A 17,734-nucleotide genomic window follows, 5' to 3' on the forward strand; every position below is an offset into this window, starting at 1 on the left:
GAGCCTGCCCTAGCCCCAAGCTCGGGCTGCGCCCGCCGCAGCACCTACTGGTGGCGGCGCTGCAAGGGCCAGGGTTTGGGGGGCCGCTGGCAGGTGACTGGGCGTCGGAACGGGCAGCAGAGCACACGGTGCGGCCCTGGCAGGGATCGAGGCCCCCTTGCCAAGCTCCATCAGCTCCACTTAGCGCGCCAGACTCATTGCCGCAGGAAGCGAATGCGGATTGTGGATGTGTACCGCGTGGCTGAGCGGCGGTAGGAGGCCGCTCATGAAGAGCTGGACGCACTGCACCTCCTCCAATGGACCGACACGGGTTAGCAGTGTGAAAGGGAAATAGGCTTACACCTTTTCCTAATTGATTTTGGTGGTTGAATTGCCCAACACAAATAATTGGACTAACTAGTTTGCTCTAGATTATATGTTCTACAGGTGCCAAAGGTTCATCTACAAACTATACTAAATCGACTGTCCAGAATACCATAGATTATTACGGACAGGAGAAGCTTTTCGGAAAAACAGGCCAAACGCGGACCGTCCGGGCCTTTGCGGCGGACCGTCCGCGACACCTAAATAACCCTCGGACAGAACCAACGCAAAAACACATGTCTCTACTACGGACCGTCCGATGGAAGAGCAAGCACCGTCCGAGACGACGCGCGGACCGTTCGGCCTCAGGTGCGGACCGTCCGGTAGGTAAGGAACCGAAAAACCCGAAGGTGACGGGTTCGGTAAAATGAATTATAGCGTCCTCGCGGACCGTCCGGGGTGCACGACCGAACCGTCTGCGACTGCCTTTGTCTGACATCTGACGACGCATTAAATGCAATATAGCCGTTGATATAGCCGTTACTGCTGACCATTGCGTTTTCAGCCGTTGATCTGCAGGGGCGGACCGTCCGGTCCAGGCGAGCGGATCGTCCGCGGTTGGCAAAATGGAGCAACGGCTAGGAAGTGGTTGGTGGCTATAAATACAACCCCAACCACCTCCATTCAAATCACCCAAGCATTCCAACCTTCAACATTCAGTACAAGAGCTAGCAATCCATTCCAAGACACAATCAAAGCCTCCAATCTCTCCAAGTTCCACAATTGAGACAAGTGATCATTAGTGATTAGTGACTTGAGAGAGAAAGTGATCCGTGTGTTATTTGTTGCTCTTGTCGCTTGGCTTTTGCAATCGTGCTTTCTTCCTTCCCATTCTTATTCTCAAGGCACTTGTAATCAAAGCAAGAGACACTAAGTTTGTAGTGGTCCTTGTGGGGTCTAAGTGACCCGTTTGATTAAGGAGAAAGCTCACTCGGTCTAAGTGACCGTTTGAGAGAGGGAAATGGTTGAAAGAGACCCGGTCTTCGTGACCACCTCAATGAGGAGTAGGTTTGCAACAACCGAACCTCGGTAAAACAAATCATCGTGTCTCGCTCTTTATTTGCTCACGATTTGTTTTGCGCCCTCTCTCTCGGACTCGTTTATATTTCTAACGCTAACCCGGCTTGTAGTTGTGCTTAAGTTTGTAAATTTCAGATTCGCCCTATTCACCCCCCTCTAGGTGACTTTCAATTGGTATCAGAGCCCGGTGCTTCATTAGAGCCTAACCGCTCGAAGTGATGTCGGGAGCTTGCGCCAAGAGGGATCTCGGGACCAGCGACAAGTCCACAAGCTCGGAAAGAACACACTCAACGGAGTCCGCCCACAAGCACAAGGAGGAATCCTCTTCCTCCATCAAGTCCCATCGGATTGGTGACAAGAAGAAGAAGATGAGGAAGGTGGTCTACTACGAGACCGACTCTTCGTCACCCTCCACCTCCGGCTCGGAATCGGCCTCCACTACTTCAAAGCGCCATGAGCGCAAGAAGTATAGTAAGATGCCCCTTCATTATCCTCGCATTTCTAGACGCACTCCATTACTTTTCGTTCCATTAGGCAAACCACCTATGTTTGAAGGTGAAGATTATTCTATGTGGAGTGATAAAATGAGGCATCACCTAACCTCACTCCACAAAAGCATATGGGATATTGTTGAGTATGGAGTGCAGGTACCAAAGAAGGGAGACAAGGATTACGACTCGGAGGAAGTCGAACAAATCCAACACTTCAACTCCCAAGCCACGACTATACTCCTCGCCTCTCTAAGTCGAGAGGAGTATAATAAGGTGCAAGGGTTGAAGAGTGCAAAGGAGATTTGGGACGTGCTAAAGACCACGCACGAAGGAGATGAGGTGACCAAGATCACCAAGCGGGAGACGATCGAGGGGGAGCTCGGTCGCTTCCGGCTTCGCCAAGGGAAGGAGCCACAAGATATGTACAACCGGCTCAAAACCTTGGTGAACCAAGTGTGCAACCTCGGGAGCAAAAAATGGGATGACCACGAAATGGTTAAGGTTATTCTTAGATCACTTGTTTTCCTTAACCCTACTCAAGTTCAATTAATTCGTGGCAATCCTAGATATACACTAATGACTCCCGAGGAAGTAATAGGGAATTTTGTGAGCTTTGAGTTGATGATCAAAGGCTCAAAGAAAATCGTCGAGCTAGATGGCTCCTCCACGTCCGAAGCACAACCAGTCGCATTCAAGGCGACGGAGGAGAAGAAAGAGGAGTCTACATCAAGTAGACAACCCATCGACGCCTCTAAGCTCGACAATGAGGAGATGGCGCTTATCATCAAGAGCTTCCGCCAAATCCTCAAGCAAAGGAAAGGGAAAGATTACAAGCCCCGTTCCAAGAAGGTGTGCTACAAATGTGGTAAGCCCGGTCATTTTATTGCTAAATGTCCGTTATCTAGTGATAGTGATAGGGGCGACGACAAGAAGGGCAAGAGGAGAGAAAAGAGGAGATGTTACAAGAAGAAGGGCGGCAATGCCCATGTGTGCCGCGAGTGGGACTCCGACGAGAGCTCCTCCGACTCCTCATCCGACGAGGACGCCGCCAACATCGCCGTCACCAAGGGACTCCTCTTCCCCAAGGTCGGCCACAAGTGCCTCATAGCAAAGGACAGAAAAAGGAAGAAGGTAAAATCAAGATCCTCCAGTAAATATGAAACCTCTAGTGATGAGGATAATTGTAGTGATGAGGAGGATAACTCGCGCACCCTTTTTGCCAACCTTAACATGCAACAAAAAGAAAAATTAAATGAATTAATTAGTGCTATTCATGAGAAGGATGATCTCTTGGATTCCCAAGAGGACTTCCTTATTAAAGAAAACAAGAAGCATGTTAAGGTTAAGAATGCTTATGCTCTAGAAGTAGAAAAATGTGAAAAATTATCTAGTGAGCTAAGCACTTACCATGATACTATTGCCAACCTTAGAAATGAAAATGCTAAACTTATTGCTAAGGTTGATTCTAATGTTTGTGATGATTCGATTTCCAATCTTAGAAATGATAATGCTAATTTGCTTGCTAAGATTGAAAAATTGAATGATTCTCTTGCTAGCCTTAGAAATGGAAATGAAAATGAAAATTTGATTGCTAAGGCTCAAGACTTTGATGTTTGCAATGTTACTATTTCTAACCTTAGAAGTGAAAATGATATACTACATGTTAAGGTTGTTGAATTAAAATCTTGCAAACCCTCTACATCTACCGTTGAGCATACTTCCATTTGTACTAGATGTAGAGACATTAATGTTGATGCTATCCATGACCACCTAGCTTTAATTAAGAAACAAAATGATCACATAGCTCAACTTAATGCTAAGATCAATGAGCATGACATAGAAAATGAAAAGTTTAAATTTGCTCGAAGCATGCTCTATAGTGGGAGACGCCCTGGCATCAAGGATGGCATTGGCTTCCAAAAGGGGGACAATGTCAAACTTAATGCCCCTCCTAAAAGATTGTCAAACTTTGTTAAGGGCAAAGCTCCCATGCCTCAGGATAACGAGGGTTACATTTTGTACCCTGCCGGTTATCCCGAGAGCAAAATTAGGAGAATTCATTCTAGGAAGTCTCACTCTAGCCCTAATCATGTTTTTATGTATAAGAGTGAGACATCTAGTTCTAGACAATCAACCCATGCAAAATTGCCTAAGAAGAAAACTCGTAAGGCATCAAATGATTCTAACATTTCATTTAAGACCTTTGATGCTTCTTATGTTTTAACTAACAAATCCGGCAAGGTAGTTGCCAAGTATGTTGGGGGCAAGCACAAGGGATCAAAGACTTGTGTTTGGGTACCCAAAGTTCTTGTGTCTAATGTCAAAGGACCCAAAACCATTTGGTTACCTAAAATCAAGAATTAAATTTGTTTTGTAGGTTTATGCATCCGGGGGCTCAAGTTGGATCATCGATAGCGGGTGCAAAAACCATATGACAGGGGAGAAGAAAATGTTCTCCTCCTATGAGAAAAACCAAGATCCCCAAAGAGCGATCACATTCGGGGATGGAAACCAAGGTTTGGTCAAAGGATTGGGTAAAATTTCTATATCACCTGACCATTCCATTTCCAATGTTTTTCTTGTAGATTCTTTAGATTACAACTTGCTTTCAGTTTCTCAATTATGCAAAATGGGCTACAACTGTCTTTTTACAGATGTAGGTGTTACTGTCTTTAGAAGAAGTGATGATTCAATTGCATTTAAAGGAGTGTTAGAGGGTCAGCTATACTTAGTAGATTTCGATAGAGCTGAACTCGACACTTTCTTAATTGCTAAGACTAACATGGGCTGGCTCTGGCATCGCCGACTAGCACATGTTGGAATGAAGAATCTTCACAAGCTTCTAAAGGGAGAACACATTTTGGGACTAACAAATGTTTATTTTGAGAAAGACAGGATTTGTAGCGCATGTCAGGCAGGGAAGCAAGTTGGTGTTCATCATCCACACAAGAACATCATGACAACCGACAGGCCACTCGAGCTCCTACACATGGATCTATTCGGCCCGATTGCTTACATAAGCATCGGCGGGAGTAAGTACTGTCTAGTTATTATGGATGACTATTCTCGCTTCACTTGGGTGTTCTTTTGCAGGAAAATCTCATACCCAAGAAACCTTAAAGGGATTCTTGAGACGGGCTCAAAACGAGTTCGGCTTAAGGATCAAGAAGATTAGAAGCGACAACAGGACGGAGTTCAAGAACTCTCAAATTGAAGGCTTCCTTGAGGAGGAGGGCATCAAGCATGAGTTCTCTTCTCCCTACACGCCACAACAAAATGGTGTAGTGGAGAGTAAGAATCGAACTCTTTTGGACATGGCAAGAACCATGCTTGATGAGTACAAGACTTCGGATCGGTTTTGGGCCGAGGCGGTCAACACCGCTTGCTACGCCATCAACCGATTATATCTACACCGAATCCTCAAGAAGACATCATACGAACTCCTAACCGGTAAAAAGCCCAATGCTTCATATTTTATAGTCTTTGGTAGCAAATGCTTTATTCTTGTTAAAAGAGGTAGAAAATCAAAATTTGCTCCTAAGGTTGTAGAAGGCTTTTTACTAGGATATGATTCAAACACAAGGGCATATAGAGTCTTTAACAAGTCCTCTGGACAAGTTGAAGTTTCTTGTGACATTGTGTTTGATGAGACTAACGGCTCTCAAGTAGAGCAAGTTGATCTTGATGAGATAGGTGATGAAGAGGCTCCGTGCATCGCACTAAGGAACATGTCCATTGGGGATGTGTGTCCTAAGGAATCTGTAGAGCCACCACATGCATAAGATCAACCATCTTCCTCTATGCAAGCATCTCCACCAACTCAACATGAGGATGGGGCTCAAAATGATGAAGGAGAAGATCAAGATGTTGAGCCACCTCAAGAGGAGAGCAATGATCAAGGGGGAGATGCCCATGATCAAGATGAGGAAGATGAACAAGTTCCATAACCGCCACACCCAAGAGTCCACCAAGCAATCCAACGAGATCACCCCGTCGACACCATCCTCGGCGACATTCATAAGGGGGTAACCACTAGATCTCGTGTTGCACATTTTTGTGAGCATTACTCTTTTGTTTCCTCTATTGAGCCACACAGGGTAGAGGAAGCACTTCAAGATTCGGATTGGGTGGTGCCAATGCAAGAGGAGCTCAACAATTTCACTAGGAACGAGGTATGGCATTTAGTTCCACGTCCTAATCAAAATGTTGTAGGAACCAAATGGGTCTTCCGCAACAAGCAAGATGAGCATGGTGTGGTGACAAGGAACAAAGCCCGACTTGTGGCCAAGGGGTATTCACAAGTCGAAGGTTTGGATTTCGGTGAAACCTATGCACCTATAGCTAGGCTAGAATCAATTCGCATTTTACTTGCCTATGCTACTTACCATGGCTTCAAGATTTATCAAATGGACGTGAAAAGTGCCTTCCTCAATGGACCAATCAAGGAAGAGGTCTATGTTGAGCAACCTCTCGGCTTTGAAGATAGTGAGTACCCTAACCATGTTTACAAACTCTCTAAGGCGCTTTATGGGCTCAAGCAAGCCCCAAGAGCATGGTATGAATGCCTAAGAGATTTCCTTATCACTAATGGCTTCAAAGTCGGAAAGGTCGATCCTACTCTATTCACTAAAACTCTTGACAATGATTTGTTTGTATGCCAAATTTATGTTGATGATATTATATTTGGGTCTACTAACGAATCTACATGTGAGGAATTTAGTAGGATCATGACACAGAAATTCGAGATGTCGATGATGGGGGAGTTGAAGTACTTCTTAGGATTTCAAGTGAAGCAACTCCAAGAGGGCACCTTCATTAGCCAAACGAAGTATATTCAAGACATTCTAAACAAGTTTGGGATGAAGGATGCCAAGCCCATCAAGACACTCATGGGAACCAATGGGCATCTCGACCTCGACACGGGAGGTAAATCCGTCGATCAAAAGGTATACCGGTCGATGATAGGCTCTTTACTCTATTTATGTGCATCTCGACCGGATATTATGCTTTCCGTATGCATGTGTGCAAGATTCCAACCGACCCTAAGGAAGCTCACCTTACGGCCGTAAAACGAATCTTGAGATATTTAGTTCATACTCCTAAGTTTGGGCTTTAGTACCCTCGGGGATCCACATTTGATTTAATTGGTTATTCGGATGCCGATTGGGCGGGGTGTAAAATTAATAGAAAGAGCACATCAGGGACTTGCCAGTTCTTGGGAAGATCTCTGGTGTCTTGGGCTTCAAAGAAGCAAAATTCTGTAGCTCTTTCTACCGCCGAAGCCGAGTATATTGCCGCAGGACATTGTTGCGCGCAATTACTTTGGATGAGGCAAACCCTTAGGGACTATGGTTACAAATTAACCAAAGTTCCTCTTCTATGTGATAATGAGAGTGCAATCCGCATGGCGGATAATCCCGTTGAGCATAGCCGCACTAAACACATAGCCATTCGGTATCATTTTCTAAGGGATCACCAACAAAAGGGGGATATCGAGATTGCATATATTAACACCAAGGAACAATTAGCCGATATCTTTACCAAGCCACTAGATGAACAAACCTTTAAGAAACTTAGGCATGAGCTAAATATTCTTGATTCTAGAAATTTCTTTTGATATTTTGCGCACATAACTCATGGGTATACCTTTGATCATATCTCTTTTATATACTATGACTAATGTGCTCTCAAGTGTATTTCAAACCAAGTCATAGGTATATTGAAAGGGAATTGGAGTCTTCGGCGAAGACAAATGCTTCCACTCCACTCCATCAAATTACAATCCTTCGTCGTCGCTCCGAGCCTCTCTCCAACTTTGGTATAATCTTCACTCATATTGTGTTCGCCAAAGGGGGAGAAATTAGTTAACAAGGGCTTTTATTTCACTCAAGTATCCGTTTTTTGGCGATTCATGCCAAAGGGGGAGAAGGTATTAAGCCCAAAGCAAAAGGACCGCACCACCACCAAATTTTTGAAAATTTAAGTTAAGGAAAAATCTTGAAATGATGAATTTTTCAATTGCTATCTTATTTTTGATAGAATTTCAAATTGGTACACCCTCTTCAAAACTAATATCTAAAACCCTCTTGAACACTAAGAGGAGGATTTTATTGAGGGGAAGTTTTGTTTAGTCAAAGGAAAAGCATTTGAAACAGGGGGAGAAAATTTCAAATCTTGAAAATGCTTCTCAAAATCTTATTCATTTACCTTTAACTATTTGCAAAAGGACTTTGAAAAGAATTTACAAAAGAATTTACAAAAACAAAACATGTGGTGCAAGCGTGGTCCAAAATGTTAAAAATAAAGAAACATTCCATGCATATCTTATGAGAATTTATTGGTTCAATTCTTAGTAACCTTTGCACTTACATTATGCAAACTAGTTCAATTATGCACTTCTATATTTGCTTTGGTTTGTGTTGGCATCAATCACCAAAAAGGGGGAGATTGAAAGGGAAATAGGCTTACACCTTTTCCTAATTGATTTTGGTGGTTGAATTGCCCAACACAAATAATTGGACTAACTAGTTTGCTCTAGATTATATGTTCTACAGATGCCAAAGGTTCATCTACAAACTATACTAAATCGACTGTCCGGAATACCGTAGATTATTCCGGACAGGAGAAGCTTTTCGGAAAAACAGGCCAAACGCGGACCGTTCGGGCCTTTGCGGCGGACCGTCCGTGACACCTAAATAACCCTCGGACAGAACCAACGCAAAAACACATGTCGCTACTACGGACCGTCCGATGGAAGAGCAAGCACCGTCCGAGACGACGCGCGGATCGTCCGGCCTCAGGTGCGGACCGTCCGGTAGGTAAGGAACCGAAAACCCCGAAAGTGACGGGTTCGGTAAAATGAATTATAGTGTCCTCACGGACCGTCCGGGGTGCACGACCGGACCATCCGCGACTGCCTTTGTCTGACATCTGACGACGCATTAAATGCAATATAGCCGTTGATATAGCCGTTACTGCTGACCGTTGCGTTTTCAGCCGTTGATCTGCAGGGGCGGACCGTCCGGTCCAGGCGAGCGGACCGTCCGCGGTTGGCAGAATGGAGCAACGGCTAGGAAGTGGTTGGTGGCTATAAATACAACCCCAACCACCTCCATTCAAATCACCCAAGCATTCCAACCTTCAACATTCAATACAAGAGCTAGCAATCCATTCCAAGACACAATCAAAGCCTCCAATCTCTCCAAGTTCCACAATTGAGACAAGTGATCATTAGTGATTAGTGACTTGAGAGAGAAAGTGATCTGTGTGTTATTTGTCGCTCTTGTCGCTTGGCTTTTGCAATCGTGCTTTCTTCCTTCCCATTCTTATTCTCAAGGCACTTGTAATCAAAGCAAGAGACACTAAGTTTGTAGTCGTCCTTGTGGGGTCTAAGTGACCCATTTGATTAAGGAGAAAGCTCACTCGGTCTAAGTGACTGTTTGAGAGAGGGAAAGGGTTGAAAGAGACCCGGTCTTCGTGACCACCTCAACGGGGAGTAGGTTTGCAACAACTGAACCTCGGTAAAACAAATCATCGTGTCTCGCTCTTTATTTGCTCACGATTTGTTTTGCGCCCTCTCTCTCGGACTCGTTTATATTTCTAACGCTAACCCGGCTTGTAGTTGTGCTTAAGTTTGTAAATTTCAGATTCGCCCTATTCACCCCCCCTCTAGGCGACTTTCACAGTGCCTAGAAGCGGTTTTGGTACTCCTCAATGGACCCCGTGCACCGGCACTCGGCGAGCTCGAAGAGTGGCGTGGAGCGGATAGGCGGCCTGAAATGCAGGTGGAGGAGATCTTTGAATCAGCTCCATCGAGGAGTGCCCTCGTCCTCCTGTGGCTGGATATATCAGAGTTGTGCCACGTCTTCAAGATGGTATGAAGCCATCCAGACCTTCTCCTCCTCCATGGCGCGCTCCTAATGGAAGTAGGATTCACAGCGATTGACGAATATCAAGGGATTGGTCTTGCCGTCGAAGCGGGGAAAGTCGATCTTCTGAAGTTTGGGTGGCAGATCGTGGTGGTGCTGGCCGTCAGGAACGTCGTCCCCGACTGCCGACGGCGACTTCTCATTGTCATGTTTTAGCGCGGTGACATTGGAGGCTCGGACTGCAGCGTGGCGACAAAACTGGTGAGTTGCTCGATCATCTTGCAAGGTCGGCATTGGATGGTTCGGCCATGGGTGAATTGGAGGATGCGGCTGAGGGTGGGGAGGGTGGTGGGCTTTGTGGTGGCGCGGTTGGGTTGAGTGGAGCAGCGGCGGTGGACTCGGCGCCGGCGAAGGTGGATGAGTAGGATCGGCGTGACCGTGATACCAGGTTGTCAAGGGCCTTAGTGTATAGGGTAGGTGGCCCTCTACTACGGAGATCGTAGCCATGGTCTGTCATCTTCTCTGGCGAGGTTATGTCCCTCTGCCGTCAGCTTAGTTGAGAGAGAGAATAGGGTAATGATCTTTCTTCGTTCCCACTCAGGTATGGTTACAGGAATATATAGGCCCCTAGGCCTAACCGCATGGAGCTAACTGCTCCCTAATTCTAGACATGCAAACAACCCTTAATTCTAAGCATGCAAACAAACTTATCTAATTTCTATCCTATCCACTAGAGCTGGCGGTTGTTGCCTCCTAGGCGCGCTCACGCGCACACCGCACATCCCGGGCGCGCTGTTTCCTGACGTAGGGCCGGCCGTACATGACAGACGTATCCACCACCCCCCGCGAGACAGGCCCAAGAGCAACATGGAGGTGAGGGTCGCTCCTCAGGCTGGCTGAGAGGCAGGGGTACTTAGTCAGGTGTAGAGATGGCAATGGGCCCGATTCTCGATTCCCCGCTAGGAATTCCTCCAGGGGATGGGGATGGAGAAGGTTCTTCCCTACGGGGATGTAAACGGGGAAAATCCTGCCCCGACGAGTAAATAGGGACGAGGATGGGGAAGCATTTCCCACCCCCGTTCCCCGTGGGGACCCCTTAAACTTACATATGATTATGTTTTCATGTAATATATAATGATAAAAATAAATAATTACTTTGTCAAGAGATCACTCGTTGTACAAATGTGTTTATTTTGTTGTACACATAATGATTTCTAACATCTAACAATATGTATAAGCGACAATGTTTGTATTAATAACAAAGAAAGTATGTCATGATTATAATTTAAGCGGGAACGGGGATACCTGGATTTATCCCCGTGTGGAACGGGGATAGGGAAGAAATACCCCCCGCAAGAGTTCGTGGGAATTCCGGCGGAGAACTTTTTTTTGTCGCGGGAACAGGGATGGAGAGCAAAAACTCGATGGGGAATTTACCGTTGTCATCCCTAGCCAGATGTCGTTCGCTCTTGCCCGTCTCAGCGGACGTGTCCAGGCAACCAATCACACCCTATATAGGTACGCTATTGAGTAAGCTAATCTAAAATGAATTTTAAATATTTTAACATTAAGTACTTGCATCCAAAGTGAAAATTCTTTAAGGTCCCGTTTGTTTTCTTTCATTTTGAGGAATTAGAATCTTACTATTGAAATAGGTTATTTTTTTAGAATGTGACATTCCACCATTTTCCAAAGTTATCATATAAGTCTATCTCAAATTCATGGTGTAAGAGATATAAATTGATTCTATAGATTTACATGCTATTTTTCTGATGTACAACTTATAACACTCTTATACTTGCTTCGTTATATCATTAATATAGTATATAACTATCTCTCTCATATGATTTAAGATAATATACAAATATATTACATATATAAATATATGAATTTAATTAGTTTTGTCTAAATTATAATTATTAAAATAGAATTCAATTCCAACGAAACAAACGGGCCTAAACGTCAAGTATTGAAAGACAGCAGGGAGTAAGTCTCCAAGTCACATATTTGTATGCATATTTAGCTACAGGTCAAACTATTTAAGCCATCTAATTTATCTACGCCATTCGCTCAGCTGAAAGTTCTTGCGGCATTCCCAGACCAAGCTACAGTACTTGGAAGCAGTAAAATACTTGCTGCAGTTGCAGCCGGGCGCAGCTTGACCGTGCAGCCGAACTTATTTACACTAAGTAAACGCCAAATGGACAAATGAGTGGTCTTTTTTATTTGTCGCGGTTTAGTTCAAAATTGAACAAGTGGACCACAAATATTCGAGAACGAAGATAGTACATTCCAACCAACAAGCATTGACACAAAAAGAACATCGCAGGTTGGACAGTTGACTTGAAGCTTCAGTACTTCGGTCCTGGATTCTGCGTTGGCAGAAGTCCAAATCTCTTCTTCAACAGGTATCGCTGGCGAGAGTACTTGTCATCTGGTGAGAACCGAGCTGCACCACAAGGAAATATTTCAGTAAATCATGATGTGAGGGCCATGGGCACCAGATTTATTAAACAATCAAAACCCCAAATGCAACCATAAAAATGAACGAATTCCACACGTTTCAGTTCTGCAGTTTACATCTTTTTTTGGTCCTACACATCCACAACACAAGTGTTCACCTCAGGTAAACTAAGATAGGTTCTATCTATCTACAGTCTATTTACATCTAGTCCAATAATACAACACAATGAAGCTTTAACCTGGCAGACAATGCTCATGGTAAAGCCATCCATGATTGACCAGAACTCTATATTATGTGAATGCCACGTGAGGTCATATTATCATATAAAGCACAGAGAAAGAAAGAATGAGGTACTGTTACTCTTAACTCCATTCTTAAGAGTTATGCAAGGGATTTTTATTTGTCTGATAAAATACCCAGAATCTAAACTCAGAAGAAATTGAGGATACAACATACTACTGGATGAATGACACAAATCGGGTAGGGCTCCAAGTCTACAAACATGCCTACCGCTAATAATTAGATAACCATGACTCTGCATCCTTGTACCCAACCAAAGAGTATTACCCCACTATTACATCTTGACAGGCAAGTTATAACAGCTGAACAGCAGAAACAAAAGTAACTCCAGTGAACAAAGGCGGTGTACCTGGGTGAGCAGACTGCGTTGGCACCCCAAGAGGTGACTCCTTCTGCACAGCAAGAACAAAGATACCCAAATAAGCAGAGGCTAACAAGTAACACAAAAAACCATCAGCCATTCAGAGAAACTTCAGCACAAGCTCATACACAAACCTTGGTGGTGTAGACCTTGTCCCCCTTCTCGTTGATGTAGTACTGGAGATACATCTTAAATCAGTGCTCAGGGATGATACCTGATAAATACAACGAGGATAAAGAGGAATTACTCCCCAAATAATAACAAAGAATCGCACCAAAGAAAAGCAGGAGAGCCTGCAGAGGGGGTAGTGAAGTTTTTTTTTAATCCAGTCTGCTACTAGTATTAATATGCACGACCTACAAAGAACAGAACAAACACATCATCTTCTCACGGCAGCCAGCATCACCTCAGCCAGGCTACAGAGAAACGCAAATGAATCTAGTTTCCCACGGGCCTGGCTCGTGGCTTCCTTCTGCATCTCCTAAGCCGAATCAGCGCAGTCAACCAACCAACCAAAATACAAACTCGTATGATCAGATACGTACGCATCTGCAGGGCCCGGCCAACCTGTATTCATGCTACCAATCACACCCCTAGTGCTTACACAAGGATGCAATGCAAAACAAAAATGAATCCTATCGGTGAACACGGTCATGAACAGAGAGGTCTGAGAAAAACAGAGCAGCAACCACCAAATCGGATCACAACAGGCACCATTGCACGAAGGCTTCGCGTTTTCTTAGGATATGTTTGCTTGCCTGGCCCAGCGTATGAGCAGGCCCATTTGAAACAAGCACACCATGTTTGGTATCCTGGCCCAGCTTGGGGGCCTGGCTGAGGCGAGCCACATCTGACTTCATAGCCAGGCCCAATTGAAACACAGATAACTTGCTTCGCGCATCAGCCTGGCCCGTGCTCGCGCTGGTAAAACCGTGCTAGGGTTCACTCGCCTCTCGAGTTCACTCGCAGCCGCCGCCTCGGCTCTCGCCTCTTTCTAGGGTTCACTCGGTCTCGCCTCTCATGTTCGTGCTCACGGGCTCTCGCCTCTCTCTAGGGTTCCCACGTCGGCGGCCTCCGTCGACATCTCGCTGCCGCTCCCGGAGATGTCGCCTCACATCATGCAAGTACCCCCTTTCTCTCCTCTCTCTCTTCGATCCTCTTGCTTCCGCTCGCACCTCGGGCTGGTCTCGTGCTGCTGTGCATCTGTCAGCAGGTCATGTCATGTTCGAGCATTCGCGAGCGCGCGGGGCGTCGTATCCGTGCCCGCGAACCAGCCGGTAACCTGCTGAATATTTACCAGCGCGAGTTCATTTCTGATTTGGGGATTGCTGGTGCCTTTTCAGAGGTCTCTGCAAGGAATTGGTCAAAGGGTGGTCGTCGATCAACAGCGACGAAGACTGCAAATTCAACCTGCATCCTGATTAGCGGATTTGTGCAAATAATTTTATTGAATGAAAGCGGTTAAATTTGTGATTTTCTGTAGGATTTCAACGCTTCAGTCTGATTGCAAGAATCACAGCGAGATTTTGAGCTAACCTGCTGAATATTTATGAGCTAAAAATAATCTGCTGAATATTTTTGAGCTATAATCTGAAAAGCATCTGGAATCTGTTGTAATCATATTTTTAGTTCAAATCTGTTGTAATTAGTTCATATTTAGGTGATTGTAATTAGTTCAATTTTGAAATTTGGCGAGAGCTGCATTTTACACATCAAAACTGGTGGCAAACCAATTGAACCAAGCTAAAAAAATGAGAACCAAACAATGTGTCATATGAGTCTGGTTCATTTTGACCAGGCAACCAAACATTTTGGATTTTCTTTGTACATGCGGGCTCCCTTGAGCCTGGTCCTCTCACTGAGCCAGGCTCAGACTGGGCCAAGCAACCAAACACATCCTTATTGATCGTAACTACATAAAAAGTTTTCTAATATCCCCAAATTGCTACTCTCTTAATGTCCATGAACTTTCATGAACTTTCTCTAATCTCAGCATAGAAACTTTCATGAATTTTCCGATCATTAACGAGCCCCTGAAATCTCCACTGGCACAATCATCCTTGCTTAAACAAGGACGCCAGTTGTGAACCTTGCTTGCTTTCAATAATCAATATAAGCAGAGACAGAAGAATACGCAACAACGGCGCCGCCGCGAGCATCAGAGCCGCCAAGAGGCCAGCTGCAGCAGGCCGCGGTGCAACGCCGGCAAGATGCCAGCCAAGACCAAAGCAACGGCACAAAGCTCCCCAATAGGATCCATGGAACAGATGCTCAAACCCCATCGAATCCCACTTCACAAGCCCACGCCTACAATGTCTCCGCCTTACAACGCTCATATCAACTGTACCAGAGACAAAGAATATTTGAGAGAGACTCACCAGAGCTTGGAAGACGGATCAGCAGTTGAGCCTCAGCACGAATGCACGACACTGGCGGCTAGGGGCTAGGGCTTACGGAAGAGAGGCCACGGCTTATTTTTCCTCTACCGTCGCCACAACTCGCGATTCGCGAACTTGAGCGTTGCTCTGCAGTATGCACTCCGCACAACGCTAGCGGCGCGGGCCTGTCCGCAAGCCCACCAGGCAGGGCCGGCCCGCAAAAAAATCGCTAGTGGCACGTGCAGGTTGCTTCATTTGGTATCTATCCATTCTGGGCTTGCGCAGGAGCGCCTGAGAGACGCAGTGGATTAATCTTGGCAGCATTAAGGTCCGTGCTACCGCTAGAGGCTAGCATTTTAAAACCCGAATCCTAATTAAATCTAAATAAACTGAATTGTCGGTCAATTTAGGTTTTCGAGTTCAGATTTAGTTTCTATACGTGCTATATTTCGGGGTATAGATTCGAGAACCCGAATAGACCGAATAATCCGAAATATAAAAAACCTCTTAATATATGATGATATTATTGTATGCTTTATGAACTTATTAGATAAAAATTATGATATCATCTTAACGACAGTATATTTTTTTGATAATGGAAACAAAAAATGTTCCAGCCTTTTGTAGTTTCCTACATAGAGCATTACAGTTTGAAAATTAATAAAACATTCATTATTAAAAAAGAACATTCTTGAAAAGAACTTGTTCTCGAATCAAGCGTCCTTTAATCTGACATTAGAACTCCAACCATATTTTGCAAGGATCTCCATTGCCACCGTCTCTAAGGATTGACATACCACAAGAATCTCTTGGTGAGCTTTTTGTTTCTGCAGTAATATCCAAAGTCTGAGCCAATACGTCCCCTGAAAAGAACCTGCAAAATTGATGGTATTGGTTTAAAATTAAAGGCCACATCATTGCGGCACAACCGAATAGACCAAAACATTGCCACCACTCAGATTAGGAGTTTTTTCCAATGAGATATTCCCTTTTTAGTAACTGAAAGGGAAAAGTGCCCCTGGGCCATTTTTATAAATATTTTGGTGATTAGATGCCAACACATATTGTTAAAAGGTGATATGTGTCAAGTATTAAAAAGATGCAAATAAAGAATAAAGGTAATATCTTGACACTTTGTAAATTGTTTTATATGCTAAACACTCTTGTCTAAGTGCCAGAGACTCAGCTTAGTAAAGGCCAAAAGAGTCAGAGGAAAACAAACAAAGAAACGAAGAAAAAGGTGCTGATAGTGCAGCACCGGACAGTCCGGTGCACGATCTGCGGAACTCTTCGCTCTCGGGTTTTTCCCTGTCTACGTCGGCTATAAATCACCGGACAGTCCACGCGAGGCGCCGGACAGTCCGGTGCTCCAACCGTGCAACGACTACCTACCACGTCGACAAGCGCCTACGGTCATATGGTGCACCGGACGGTCCGGTGCCCCACAAAAAAGGAAATCAGCCAGTCAGGAGATTCTGTGCCGCGTCCTGTGCGCATACTGTTCACTGTCCGGTGCGTCACCGGACAGTCCGGTGCACCGACAAACAGAAGGCAAGAATTGCCTACCAAATGGAGTTCCAACGACTCCTAGCTGCCTTGGGGCTATAAAAGGGACCCCTAGGCGCATGGAGCACACACAAAAAAACCCTCCATTAAACATTCTAAGACGCCTAGACTCCACAAACGCGCATTCGGATCATCGTGTTTGAGATTTGGGCACTTCTTGAGTCGTGAACTCCCTGCGTTGTGTGTGTGCTCATCTCTTGACTTGTGTGTGTGGGATTGTTGTGAATCTAGTTCTTGTGTGTGTTTCTCTCCCTCCCTTACTCTTGTGCTTTTATTGTGATCAACATTGTAAGGGCGAGAGGCTCCAACTTGTGGAGATTACTCGCAAACGGGAAAAGACTGCAAAGGAAGAAAATTGTGGTACTCAAGGTTGATCATTGGATCACTTGAGAGGGATTGAGTGCAATCCTCGACCGAAGGAGGTCACCACAACGTGGAGTAGGCATTGGCCGAACCATGGGGTAAAAATTAATGTATCTCGTGTCTCTTTTTATTGTGATTGGTTTTCTTCTAGAGTTCTCGCTTTAGCAACTTGGTTTTAATCGTGTTAACATTTCATAACCAAGTTTGGGCTATTTAGTGTTGAATTTTACAGGATCACCTATTCACCCCCCTCTAGGTGCTCTCAATTGGTATCGAAGCCGTACTCTTCATTTAGGGACTAACCGCCCAAAGAGATGGATCCTAAGGGTAAGGGATGGTGATCAATGACAAGGAGGAGTCCCTCTTCAACGAGCTAAGAGATGACAAGCCCACTGACTCAGGCTCGAGTCACAAAAAGAAGGATGGGAAGAAGAAGAGGCGCATAAAGAAGATCATCTACTACGACAGCGACGCCTCCTCCTCTTCACCAAGGGATGACGACGACGAAGATTCTTCGTCGAAAAAGAAGACGGTTAATCATAACTATTCTTTTGATTATT

General features: G+C 44.9%; 1 protein-coding gene across 1 annotated transcript; it reads right to left on the bottom strand.

The window, feature by feature from the left end:
* Nucleotides 1-11,943: 11,943 nt before the first annotated feature.
* Nucleotides 11,944-15,351, bottom strand: LOC100284497 (h/ACA ribonucleoprotein complex subunit 3-like protein). Its single transcript, NM_001370655.1, has 4 exons — nt 15,246-15,351; nt 13,002-13,081; nt 12,856-12,898; nt 11,944-12,191 (listed from the first exon to the last, which is right to left on the bottom strand). The coding sequence occupies exons 2-4, from the start codon at nt 13,053-13,055 to the stop codon at nt 12,094-12,096; spliced, it is 195 nt and encodes a 64-aa protein (NP_001357584.1). The 5' UTR covers nt 13,056-13,081; nt 15,246-15,351; the 3' UTR covers nt 11,944-12,093.
* Between the last annotated feature and the right edge of the window lie 2,383 nt (nt 15,352-17,734).

This window comes from Zea mays, chromosome 4 (genome assembly GCF_902167145.1).
Source record: "Zea mays cultivar B73 chromosome 4, Zm-B73-REFERENCE-NAM-5.0, whole genome shotgun sequence".
Lineage (NCBI taxonomy): Eukaryota > Viridiplantae > Streptophyta > Magnoliopsida > Poales > Poaceae > Zea > Zea mays.